This window comes from Rhopalosiphum padi, chromosome 2 (genome assembly GCF_020882245.1).
Source record: "Rhopalosiphum padi isolate XX-2018 chromosome 2, ASM2088224v1, whole genome shotgun sequence".
Taxonomy (NCBI): Eukaryota; Metazoa; Arthropoda; class Insecta; order Hemiptera; family Aphididae; genus Rhopalosiphum; species Rhopalosiphum padi.
The window spans coordinates 21,224,842-21,239,024 of NC_083598.1; the positions used below are offsets into that span (position 1 = coordinate 21,224,842).

The 14,183-nt window shown below is 24.6% G+C and overlaps 2 protein-coding genes and 1 long non-coding RNA gene across 3 annotated transcripts in view; 2 read left to right on the top strand and 1 right to left on the bottom strand.

Moving 5' to 3' along the window:
* Positions 1-1,440: 1,440 nt before the first annotated feature.
* Positions 1,441-14,183, bottom strand: part of LOC132920774 (uncharacterized) — an 82,324-nt gene continuing 69,581 nt past the window's right edge. Inside the window, exon 3 of the long non-coding RNA XR_009660782.1 lies at positions 1,441-1,648. This is a non-coding gene — a long non-coding RNA (uncharacterized LOC132920774). The remainder of the gene's footprint in view (positions 1,649-14,183) is intronic.
* LOC132920773 (uncharacterized) lies at positions 1,567-5,876 on the top strand. The gene is made up of 4 exons (XM_060983436.1): positions 1,567-1,700; positions 2,005-2,142; positions 3,186-3,514; positions 5,432-5,876. The coding sequence occupies exons 2-4, from the start codon at positions 2,016-2,018 to the stop codon at positions 5,663-5,665; spliced, it is 690 nt and encodes a 229-aa protein (XP_060839419.1). The 5' UTR covers positions 1,567-1,700; positions 2,005-2,015; the 3' UTR covers positions 5,666-5,876.
* On the top strand, positions 8,142-12,472 carry LOC132922237 (serine/threonine-protein phosphatase 6 catalytic subunit). The gene is made up of 7 exons (XM_060985646.1): positions 8,142-8,403; positions 8,464-8,559; positions 8,624-8,831; positions 10,859-10,938; positions 11,012-11,117; positions 11,197-11,358; positions 12,108-12,472. The coding sequence occupies exons 1-7, from the start codon at positions 8,335-8,337 to the stop codon at positions 12,296-12,298; spliced, it is 912 nt and encodes a 303-aa protein (XP_060841629.1). The 5' UTR covers positions 8,142-8,334; the 3' UTR covers positions 12,299-12,472.

Below are 14,183 nucleotides of genomic sequence, written 5' to 3' on the forward strand. Positions count from 1 at the left end.
ATCTTTTAAATTTTTACCAGCCACTATTTAATTATAAACATTATATTATATTACACATAATAATAATAATTATTTTAAAAAACAATATAACTTATAAGCAATCAATATATATCAATTATCAATGGCTCAAATGTCTGTAGTCAATTTGCACCAAAATTGACCCAAAATATATACAACATGTGTAATTTGCACCATTTTTTTTTAAAATGCGTTTGTAATTTGCACCAAAATAAGTATATGTCATTTGCACTATCCTCAGGTAGTAAGACATAGGAATTGTAATTTGCACTAAAATTAAAATCGATTTTTTTTTTGATAGTATCTCGATAGTACCAACTTACAAGTTTTTATACCCTAATATAAATTTAGCTTAGTTTTTATTTATAAAATAGCTGAGCTTATACACATATTGTTGTAAGTTTATATAAAATCGTATAATTATGAATATAAAAAAAGTTAGCTAATTATAAAAATTATGCGTAAAATTGAAAAAAACAAATGTAAGTATACAATATAGATTTTGATAAAGATGTCTATAATCCTAATATATATATATATAACTTTTAGCTTAATTTTTATTTATAAAATAGCTGAGCTTATACGCGTAATGTTGTAAGTTTATACAAAATCATATAATAATTATAAATATAAAAAAAAATCATTCATGTCCATATCTAGTCTTGACGTCAACGGGGATATCGAGGAATGATCGAATATTTCAAAATTGAATATTCAATAATCAAACAAATAATAATTTTGGTGTAAATTACAAATTCTATTTTTGACTACCTGAGGGTGGTGCAAATTACATATCCTTTTTTTGGTGCAAATTATAAACTCCCATATCAATCATAGGCTGAAAGGACTCAACTCGAACAACTAACAATATTGGTCGGACTCAACTTCGATAACCCAAAAGTATTTGCGGGACTCAATTCAATGTCAGCCACTAAAACTATATAACTATGGTATCCAACATGTAAAAACAGATTCGTATTTATCAAAATCTAAAGTCACCAAACATATTAATTGTAAATTACTAATTTACCAAATGAATAATGATCAATAGTTCAATACGGTTTATTTGTAAGTTCTAAAATAAATGGTAATATACTATAATATAATTATATACACAAAATATGTCTTTTTAGGAATCGATCGGTACAATTGACACACAAAAATTATTATTACATTCGAATATTAACTGGCGAAATTTATGTATATAGATATTTCTATCCCATAATTTTTGTTTCTTTACCTGTGATTTTCAACGCAATTGATATATACTTATATATATATATATGACTATTAGGTACTGCTACAGTAATAGCGCTAACTGTTACAAATTTAAATGAGCCGGCCAATCAGAGTTGATTGGGATTCGGAATTTATAGTGGGGTTTTATTATATTATATTCTTTATACCTATACTGTTCATAGTTTCATGCGGCTCGTACGTCCATACGGTGCCTTCATAATAAAGTATAAATTATAAGCTTTTTATATTTGCAGTTTAGTAAACTTCTAGCCATCACATTATAATAATAAAATCTATTTCATTACATACCTTTCGGACACTGATCGACGTTCCATAAACCAAATCATTCGCTGTTTATTCTCCCGAGTTCCAGCTACACCGTCCTGCACTCCTGCACAATATAATATAGAAAATTATATAATTTAAAATACGTATATTTGTATGTAAGTATAAAATTAACAAGAAATTTAATATAATTTATGTGTATAGTAAAATTGTTTATTTTTATTAAAAAATAATCAGATTTTTGAAATTGTGTCGAACTTATTAACAACTTTAAAAGTTTATTGGACTTAATTTATAATATACCTTTTTATACGATGTATATATAATTATAGGTACAATAAATAGTAAATATGATAAATTTATTTAATAGTTATAGTATACTATACTGGACATTATACAAGTATTATATTATTTATATTATATATTTTTAATGTAATTCAAATACTTTATTTTACATTTTAGTTTTTAAAGTCATGAAGCATAAAAAAACAGAAATGGTTTCAAACACGAAAAATTCAAGTACAATTTCACAAAATAAAAAAAAATCAAATTCAAAACATAACTATCTCAGGGATATATCAAATATTTGCGATACAAAAGGTAAGAAAGATATTACATATTACTCAATACTCATATATTATCTATATCTATTTAAAAATATTAAGTTTAAGACGACGAATGTGTTATTTCTGTCTTAAATATCAGATTAAATGAAGAAATTACCAAACTTAAAAATAAGAAAATGATCTGTGTTAGCATATTTGCATATTATTATATAGTCGTTTACGATATTTTTATTTTTAAGAAAATTATGATTTATGACTTGTGAATATGTAAAATATTACAGTTTAAAAAAATGCTTATAACTCGCCTAAAATAAAATGATTCTAAAAAACCAGCTTACAAGAACAGATAATCTTCTATCCTTTAGTTGTTTCGTGTGACAATATTCACTTTACAGTTTACACTTTAGTATTAAAGTCAACAAGACAAAATTGGTTCTGCTGAACATAAAATTACTGTTGTACTTGTGTTTGATAGACATTGGGATGTCCTAATAACCAAGGGCGGCTACAATGACTTAGTTAGGGGGGCTTAGTTTTAATTTTTTTTATTATTCTTAATATTTCTGTAATCCATATATTATAGAAATGTGTGCTACGCAATTAATCTTTTAAACATAACAAAATAATATCATAGTATATTTTATATTAATTTATTTTTAGGTTCTTTATTATATACATAATATAGATATCAAGTATATACCTCTATCTACACACTTGTACGTGTCTATGATAGTCGATAGTATAATGTGTTTTTTGTTTATCATTTTTTTTTAATAATATACAATTTTTTATAAATACGAGCCTGGGAGGGCAGCCGCTAGGCCACACTGAAGCCGCCCTTGCTATTAAATAGGTACTTATATGTTATATAATCCTATATTATTATAATAATTAAATATATTGGTATTTTAATAAAAATATTTGAATATGAATAATAATTTTGCTTCAGTTTATGAAAACCATCATACATAAATCATCATTATAAATAATAAAAATAATAAAAATACAAAAAAAATCATGTGTTTACCTTATAAAATGTTATTTGATAACCTTTCATAAATTAATAACTACTTTTAGATGATACAGAGACAAATAAAGTAAAATGTCAAGAACTAGTTGAAAAAACAATAGAAACATTTAATAATGAACAAAATAAACATAAAGAGATACCAATTTTAAAAGTACACAACCAATTCATAAGTGCTGAAAATAAATTTGAAACAAAAAAAAATAAAAAAACAACAAATAAAATGAAAACCTGTACTAATGCTATACAAGAAAAACTAACAAAAACGCCTAAAAAAACAAACACAGAAATGAAAAAAGTAGGATCCATTCAACTAATTGAAAAAAAGTCGTACAAATTACCAGACAACAATGAAGGAATACTTACTGAAGAAAGTGCAGTAAGTATAAATACTACCTTTTCATTAACATTTAGTTCTAAAATAATACTAATTATGTACTAACCTAATGGCTAATATATATCTATAAGATAATGGAATACAGTGAAAAACATTTTTTACTATCAATTGATAGTTGATTCACTTTTTTTCATTTTTTTTTTCATGCTTTTCTCAAACTGTATACGATTTTTATTTTTTTCACACTTTTATAATGGTGAAACCACTATTAACTTTTGATATTCAAATCGCAAACTATGTTTAAATAATGTTTTATGAACTTTAACGTTCAATTTATTATTTTCCGTTAATTTTTTTGCGAAATAAGCTTTTCAAAGTTGGGCGGTTTTCGGCTTATTTAATACTTCATGTTTCATATGCTCATATGTAATAATAAGTATTTATAATCAATGCTAATAAACTCGTTATTGGCTACTTTGTATCTGTATAGACTAAAGTTACCAACGCCTCACAGCCGTAATAACCTGTAGAACGAACAACCAAAAACCTCAAACTACCCAACTTTGAGCAGCTATAACTCACTAACAGTTAAATGAAAAATAATAATTTGAACGTTAAAATTCATAAAAAAAAAAGCTAAAACAAATTTTATGACATTTTAAAATGTATAGGTTGCCATTTGAAAATCAAAAATTGATAGTGATTTCACTGTTATATTTAAGCGTGAAAATACAAAACTTTTATATAGTTTTATAGAAAAGCATGAAACTAAAAATTTTGAAAAAATAGAAATTGTAAAAAGTCAACACTTTTTAAAATAATGAGTGTTTAATGATAAAGAATCACACTGTATACTATTTTCATATAAAAAAGTTATATTATGAAACTTTTTTGTATTTCAGATATTGCTAGAAGTATTTTTGTATTTCCTTTTAAAATGAATTAATTAACTGATTGATGGACAATGATCATAAGCTTTTATTGCATATAGTTAATAATTAATACATTATGGTGAAATAATTCAATATACCCTAAGAATAATATTTTTCGAATAACAACAAAATAACTTTTTTTAAAACTAGTTTTTGAAAACATTAATTATTTTTTTGTTATAATTTAAAAATGAATAATTCTAAAAACTTCTTTTATCGTTTAAAAGTTTTATTTCATTTTTTATTATTTTATTTTATAATTTTCAAAAATGTTTACTCTTTTTGACTTATTTACAGACAATTTTGTTTTTATTTTTAAATATTAATAAAATGTTTTAACTTGGTCAAAATGCTTAAAAATGTAATAAAATCCTGTTGACAAACTACAGTCAGCTCTTAATATCGTTTTTCTTATTCAATTATGTATCTCATTGGATTCAAATTTAATATTTAATAAGTGACTTAATTGACACCTAATGTACAGCAAAATAATGGTACCCATTAGCCCACCATTTTTCCGATTAATTATCGAATTTCGTAAAAATTTGAACTTGAAATGTCTAAAAAAAAATATAACATTACATATTTTCTAAATTTTTAAATCATTTATCTGAACTTATGAGGATTTTGTATTAAGTTTTCAATAATTTAATTTTTAAAGTTCTGTCAAGTTTTAGAATCAAAGTTAATAGATTTTATAATCGTGTTTTGATCAACTGATTCATTTTTAAAGTCTAAATGTAATGTGAAGTTATAGACACAAAAGTGAGAAGGTTATTATATGGAGAGTGGTCGATTGGAATGTTTGTATAGTGCAATTTTGGACTTGTGACTACTTAGCACAATCCCAAATTCGGATAGCATATGCCCATATGGCCATATGGACACATTTTTTTTATATACAGTAAATAGTAGTAGTATAAATATGACAATACATTTATTTAATTGCATACTACATCCAGACTGAAATAATCAGTATATAAGTATTTTATAATATGTAATCCAAATATTTTATTTTGCATTTTAGTTTGTTAACGTCGTGGAGCTCAAAAACGAAAATTTAGATGAAACTGTTCTAAACAAAAAAAATTCAAATTCAAAAGGCCCCAATGGTCGCCCTAAATGCATCGTCCGTGCTGCTTATCAAAAAAATATTAATAATGATTCGTCAATTCCTAATTGTCAGCACAAAAGAAAATTATTGCGTATGAAAAAAATGATAAATAATTTTCATAAACGTTTTAAGAAAATTGTATTGTAATCCATATGTTTTAAATAGGTATTTATATATTCTTTTTATATTATTAAAGCATCTTTAAAATGTATATTTTTAAAATTATTTATTTTTACAGTGTTAATTTTTGTATTTTTTAGAATGTTAATACATTTATTAGGTAAATTATACATTATAAACAATACCTAATAAATATAAAAAGAACATTTTACATCTTAATATAAAAATTTATAAAATATTCAGTAACATAAAAAATGTTATACTTCAATCCTTGTATTTTGTAACTTATATTTCTTTTAAAATAATAATTATATAGTTTTGAATTTTACAATGGAGTTGGCTCATGGTTGTCAGTAGTGACACCGAACCAGGGACGTACCCAGATGGGGGGGGGGGTCCATGAGGTCCGCCCCCCGACCGAAATGTCATCGATGAAATTTTTTTTTAGAATCTTAGTGGAACAAAAATGCTAGTGTTTTTACAATGATGTTTTTTTTTGTACTGGTAAATCTAATAATTAATTATATGTTATGGAAAAAATTACAAAATGATACGGTTAGCACACATATAAATATATATATATATATATATATATATAGGTACTCGTATACGTATACGGTATACCATATAGCTGGGTATGAGGTAAATATATAAATATACAATATACATAGACGATAGACCCTTGTTTAAACAAAACTCCATAATAACCAGGTTGATAAGAAATGACATAGTACTAATTAGTAGGTATCTACCTAAGTTAAGAAAGATTTGTAATAAAATAATCATGGTTTTGTTCTTTATCAACTGACTAGATCGTAAATTTTATCTTTTATTGTTATACTAACCGTATCACGTATACAATTTAAAGCAAAATATATAATACCATACTCGTCTGTCGTCAGTCGATGTTTGTCAACTTTCATATAAACGTAGGTACCTACTGTAAATTTTATTTCGTTTTACATTTTTTCTATCTATACGATATTTTTATTTATTTTAATAGGTACAATAATTATTACTTTATATTTATATATTTCTCCTATTGAATTACAAAAATATTTTTCATAATATTTTACTTTCTTGATTTTTAATCAAGTAAGTATGGTAATTGAAATAAAAAAGTCTGAATTTTTAAAACTTCAAGAATTTTTGTTAAATAGTAAAATGATAAAAATGTAACTCAGTTGTAATGAGTAGGTGGATAATTAAGCTAGCTTTAACATAAAATATTTATGAGAGAGATCCGATATCACTCCTAAGCGGTATAACGATTTGAATCCACTAAAACGTCGGCGTGAACAGTCCCGAAATTTCTATTTTTTTTTAACTTTTCTCCAAAACTATTATAGCTAAAAATTTTGTTGATAGCTCATTAAAAAGGGATTATCAAGTAGATACAAAATGTGAGATTAAAAATTTTCAAAAAATATTAGGTAGTTCTATTTTTTGCATTGTTTGGTTTGAACTAATCTGGATTTCAACAATTTCAATAATTTTCTTCATTTAAAAAGTTGACATGAAGCCTCTAAAAATCACATAATATGTTTAATAAATTTAACTGATCATCGAGAAATTCCCAAGAGCATAATCGTCTTTCATCATTTTTAAATTAATATCAATAATATCGATTGAAAAAAAGTTATTGATAAAGTTGAAAAAAACCTACATTTTATGATGAAGTTAAAGTAAGTCGAAAATTTCCTTACCAAAAATAGGAAAATTGATTATTTGATTTAGTTTATAGGTAAAATTTTTTTTTTTGTATTTATTATTTTATGCACTTATACATTTTGCTAGTTGTACTAATTTACGGTGATTTACTTTTTGTGTGTAATACTAATAATTATTAAGATTTAAAATATAAAAAACTTGTGTATGTTTACAATTGTATTTTTGAAAACTGATTGAGTGGGTGTGGGAGTTGGAGCCCTCCACAAATTCATTATCTTATAATTGTCAACACATATAATAGCAATACCATATTATGCCATTGATCCAGGGACGGATCTAGGGGGGATGGCTAGGGGTCCCCCAGATATATTATTTCTCTCTATTAAAATCTAAATTTATATTTTCATACTGTCGCTTTATATATTAGATAATCAATAATTTATTTATTACATTGATTATTTGATTACCTATACCGGCTATACCTGCTGGTTACTATTATAACAAAATGTTAAAATTATGAATAAAGTATCTGTATTGTAAATGTTATAAAAAAATTGTTGCCCCCCTCCCTAGATCTTTGCTCTGAATCCGTGTCTGGTGTCCGCACTGATCAGTGTCGAGTGATCCATCATTCATCACGGATTAACGCCATCGTGATGCTTTTAGTAGAATATAAAAAATAAAATATAAATATATATAAAAATATAATATATAATTTATATATATTTATTATAGATAGGTTAGGTATCACATCGCCCGCACTTTAATGAATTAGTGTCGGACAACACTGTACGCGCTGTAAAAATAACAAGATAAGGATATTGGGCAATAGACAATAATGATAAAAATTCCTTAAAAATTGTTTTATTATTATTTAATATTTAGTTTTTTTGATTTTTTTCGAGCATTATTTAACGGACCGGGCCCACTTTTTGAAATAATTGATTCTATATACCCTAGTCGGGTTCTTATTATTGGCAACTAATGTAATCAAGCAGTGTTAGAATTATTTTTAAAAACTTGAAATGTCTGAGTGGGAAAACTGGTTCGAGATCGCCAAACAATGCAAATATTTGCCAGAAAACGATTTAAAGGCAAGAATCTCCCTTAATAAATTTTAAATTGTTATTAATTTCATATGTATATTTGTTTAGAAATTATGTCAGATTGTATGCGATTTGTTGATCGAAGAAGCTAACATTCAACCGGTCAGCACCCCGGTAACAGTTTGTGGAGACATCCATGGACAAGTAAATATTGCAATATGTCAAGTGTTGAGATCTCATTGTTGACAATGTCTGTTATTTTCTTTAGTTCTACGATTTAGAAGAATTGTTTAGAAATGGAGGCCAAGTCCCTGATACCAATTATGTGTTTATGGGTGATTTTGTTGACCGTGGATACTACAGTCTGGAATCTTTGACTAGACTTTTAACCCTTAAAGCAAAATGGCCACATCGCATCACATTACTTCGAGGCAATCATGAATCCAGACAAATCACACAAGTCTATGGATTTTACGGTAGGTATTAAGATTTAAATTATATTATATATATTATTATTTTATTATTATTATTATTATTATTACATATTATTATATTATCATTATGTTTTCAATTTTTTTTTAATTAATAGTGCTTGGATTTTAAAGTACAATAAATAAAAGCATATTTATTTTTAAAATAAGCTTAAAAACATGACCAAAAATTAACTTAAACTAGATAAACAAATAAAAAACAAATATTGAAAAATTAATTTAAATAAAAAAAAAATTAATGGTCAAATATTTAGCTAGATTTTTAGTGATTTTTGAAAGAACACAATTTAATTTACCCGAAATTGCAGTAGCAATATCATCATTAGCTAGCAGTTTCATTCAACTTCTTTTCTGCTTTTAAGACAATATTTATTCATTTTGTCAACATTTCACCTAAAATTATACACTATAATGTAGTATAATATTAGATTGTTACAATATTTTGTTAAAAGTTTCATTTTTTCTCTAATGTTATAATAATATCTGGTAAAAATCCAAAGTTTGTTGAAATATACCATATACCAAAGATTTTATTGAAGATACATTTTTAAATAGTTCTTTTACTACTTAAACATATTGAGTTTCTTCTTTAAAATCTTCAATTACACTTTTTAATTCATAAAATATTTGCAATAATACTGGATTGCTTTGATGCATCCCCATTTGGTTATTATAGGTCTTGGTTAACTCCGGACATTTCTCACTGAAAATTGCTGTACATTTTTATTTTAAAAATGTTTTTTTTTTATTTCTTTAAACAACTAAACAACTAGACTATATTATATTTTTTACATTTATTGTTAATTTAATTTAATTTTTTTATTATTATAGCACAACAATCATGTTAAAATGCCACAACTGGAATAATTGCAAAAAGCAATAAAAAAGTATTTACATAACAAAAGCTGAAAAAAGCATAAAAATAAATTGTCTTATTTGAAATCAGAATGACATGAAACAAATTCATGTATAAAAATTAAATTTCTATTTCATATATAAAAAATAAGCATATTTTTTGAAATCCAAGCCCTAATAATGAACATTTTGGAAATATATTATGTATAATATACATAATAAACCAAATCTATAATAAAATGGATTTTAATACTTCTAATTTTAGTATAAAATATTTATTTTTATATTTTTGTGAATGTGTTGTTATAAGGTTATTTAAAATATGTAGGTATTTCTGAACTTGTTTTGAGACTGAGTATTAGCTAATACTATATTTATACAGTTAAGTTGTCAAAATATACATGATTTGTTATGTTATAAGTGTTCAAGCACAATGAATAAAATTGTTTCGCTATACATTATATATTTTTTAACCTATAATTTAATATCATTTTTAACATATTGAGTTAATGTTATTATATGTTATAAGTTATAACTGCAAATAAAATATATGAAGATTAAATATGGTATTTATTTATGCATAATTAGATGTAAGCAGGGGCACTGGATTTTCAAAATTTTGTATGGTACAGTCCCATCACTGATTCCGTTTACTTAATCCCATAATGGCCATATTATATACTCTGTTTTCTGAGAGTATATAGTTACACACAAGCCAATACATGTACTCTGTTGCAAATCTCTATTCCTCAGTGCCAGCCGTATGTGTTACACTACATTTTCTTGACAGATTATAATTAAACTAGAAGCTGCCATAGTTAAACTTATTTTTTGCATTGTGTTCAGTTTTTTTGAGTGCCAAATTAAATGTATTTTATGAATTTGCATCTTGGCTTCAGATAAGGTGGTTATTTATAATAGTGAGATAAAACATAATATGTACCTAAGGACTGTGGTTCTAGTTCGAGTTTAAGTTCTTGTATGTGTTAAAGACATACAATTTGTAAAATAATCATATTTAATAATAATATATAATTAATCCAGAATCTATTATAATTTTAAATAAAAAATCTGAGTTTAAAATAGTTAAGTTTATTACTATAGAAAATAATTATTAAAAAATAAAAACTAATGGCAAATATTGTTCTAATTTTCAGATGAATGTATGAACAAGTATGGAAATGCAAATGTATGGAAAGAATGTTGTAAAGTTTTTGATTTATTATCAGTTGCAGCGGTATGATTTATTTTTACAAAACAATTAAACCCATTCAAGTTTTAAATTTTTCTTAAATTTATGATTTTGATAGTTAATAGACGAAGAAGTATTTTGTGTACATGGTGGTTTATCTCCAGATATTTCAACATTAGATCAAATAAGAGTAATTGAACGCAATCAAGAAATTCCCTATAAAGGTAAACCAAACATGATATATTTTTGAAAATGTATTATACATTTTTATAATTTTTATAAATTTGCTGTTTTTTTATTTAGGTGCATTCTGTGATTTAGTGTGGTCTGATCCAGAAGACATTGAAAAATGGACAATAAGCCCACGCGGAGCAGGCTGGTTATTTGGATCTAAAGTGACCGAAGAATTCATGGAAAAAAATCAATTAGAACTGATTTGTAGAGCACATCAATTGGTTAATGAAGGTATTAAGTTTTTATAAATTAAACACATATTTTATTTATACTGAATATCAGAATATTAGTATTGAACTAAAATGGATTTCTTTTCCTGTTTAATTACAATAGTAAACCTTCTGTGAGTTGATTCTGTGTATTTTGTTTAGTATACTAGTATAACTAGTATTATAACTATATAATATTAAATATTACTATCACAAGTGTACAAAGTAAACAGACATTGTAGTCATAAATAATATACAAGATATATTCAAATGTATATTTAAATTCTATTTCAATAACTATTCTGAAAGGTGATAACACCTTATATTTTGTAACCACTTCATTACACTCCCCTCATATATAAAGATATAAGATATATTATAAAAATGTATAACTGCTATATTTTTTCCAAATCTAATGTTACCTAAATTAACTTAACCTAACTAATTTAGTATAAATATTGTATTTATTTATAATATTTACAATATTTTATTTTATTTCATATTAATAAAATAATTATTCTTATGCACACTGTATATATTAATTTTACACCTCAGTGTTTATTTCAGGGGAGTGACTGGGGGATATTACTCCCAAAGAAAAATGTATACTCTAGTTTACAATATTTTAAAATTAAAATTAAACTAAACAGAGTAATAAAAATGAATTTAATACAATTTTGACTACCATTATAATTATTAATATCACTACTGTATTTATTTATTTTGTTTAATTAAATGTATTTTAATGTATTTAATAACATTATTTTGCAGGATTTAAATACATGTTTAATGATAAACTTGTAACTGTATGGTCAGCACCTAACTACTGTTATCGATGTGGTAATGTTGCATCAATAATGGAATTTTCTACTGTTCATGACCGCAAGCCAATATTGTTTAATGCCGTTCCTGATGAACAACGAGTTATTCCAGATAAGGCTGCAACCCCTTACTTTTTGTGATAAGTAAAGCTAATAAGGATACAAATTTTAAAATAAAATTTCTTTAAAAATTGAAAATTTATTGTTTATGTATAATTTATTTTTATTGAAAATCAGCAAACATTATTTGCCAAATTGTCTATACCTATAGAAAATTATTTTCCAAAAACTCATTAAAATTAATTATTTTTAAAATACTGTGTTTCATTGATTTTAATTATCACACAAATGATTGCCTTATACATATCCAACTTATTTACTCCATATTATTTTTTTAGAATTATGAGTACTACTCACTAGTATGCTGCATGATATACTCATTTAAAGCACAATTCCTGGTGTATTGGTATTATAAAATAATGTTATGGTGATATTAAAAAATATATGTATAATTTATATAATATATATTTGTGAAATTAAGATTTTAATATATTACATTTTTTAATAGTTTAAAGATTATTATTAATGTTATGAATATAAATAATTTGTAACCATTTATTGTACTGTTTAAATTGCTTCAAAATTAAATTATTTTCAAATTAAAAAAAAAATGGAAATTTTGATTTCTTAGCTAAAATTAATCTCATTTCCATTAGTATTTATAACATTGATTATAGTTAATATTTAAATACAACATTAATATATTGATTTAAACTTAAATATGGTTAATAAAATCAGGTTAAGACAAATTACATACTACTTAAACAAATTGATGAGACCTGTTCAGTAAATATAACACTAAATAGCAATTAACTATATTTTTAAGTTGTTTAGATAGTCTTCCATTATTAGGCTAAGGGCTTATTATAATCCGTAACATAGATTTTTAATACAATAGTCAGTTCTAGTTCCTTGACTCCATAAAATGATAGGTTGATTATCAAAGAATTTTATTTTAATTGTTTTTCTCTCCGTTTTGATAAAATTATATTAATATCACATCAGATTGTCAGAATAAAAGAAAATTAACGGTACCAACATTATAACCCATTCCCTTTCTATAAATACTACAATTTTAAGTTTGAAAAAATATTTGAATTCTACATAACATATTCAAAGTATCAAGTATAATTTATTAATTTGTACATAAAAAATTGTAATTTTTCAAATATTTGTACCGTTTTAACATTATTAACAACGAAAATGAAGAATGTACTCCGATCCAGGGAAGGATTTAGGTATGTGGTGGCCCCTGGGTGGAATGCATTGTGGGGGCCCCTTATACAAAAACAAGGAAATTAAATTTTTTTACTTATTAAATAACATTTATTATCATATTTAGTAGTAGTAACAATTAACTACTTATTTAATAATAAATAATTATAAAAACAATCAAATCGAGTATAACTAGTATAAGTAATATCATCATAATTCACAATATTAGTGTAAGTAATTAAATAAAGAATAATAAAAATAATAATGTCAAGTAATTAAAATTAAATGCCTGGAATTTTTCTTAATTTTATTTGTACAAACTTATCAATAACGTTTTGAAAATCAAGTTTTCTTAAAATATCAGACTCAGAGCTTCATATCGCTAGTTGATTGAGCCTGTCTCCGCCCATAGAATTATGCAATCTATTTTTTATGTGCTTTAAATTAGAGACAGAGAATGATCTTTCACTACAGCTGTTTGTAATCATAAAATCAAAATAAATTCTAAAAACTATTTCAACATAAGGAAAACAATCTTTTACTTCTTTATTATTTATTATTTTATATATCTATTATTAGTTAGTAAAATAAAAATTTTTAAATGTCCAAATAAAGTTCAATATTATTTATTTATATATGTGTAAATATAAATAAAATATTTTTTTGTATCCTAAGTTAAATATCATAAAATTGTGGGGGCCCCTGGGTTGCAGCCCACTCAGCCCTCCCCTCAATCTGGCCCTGCTCTGAT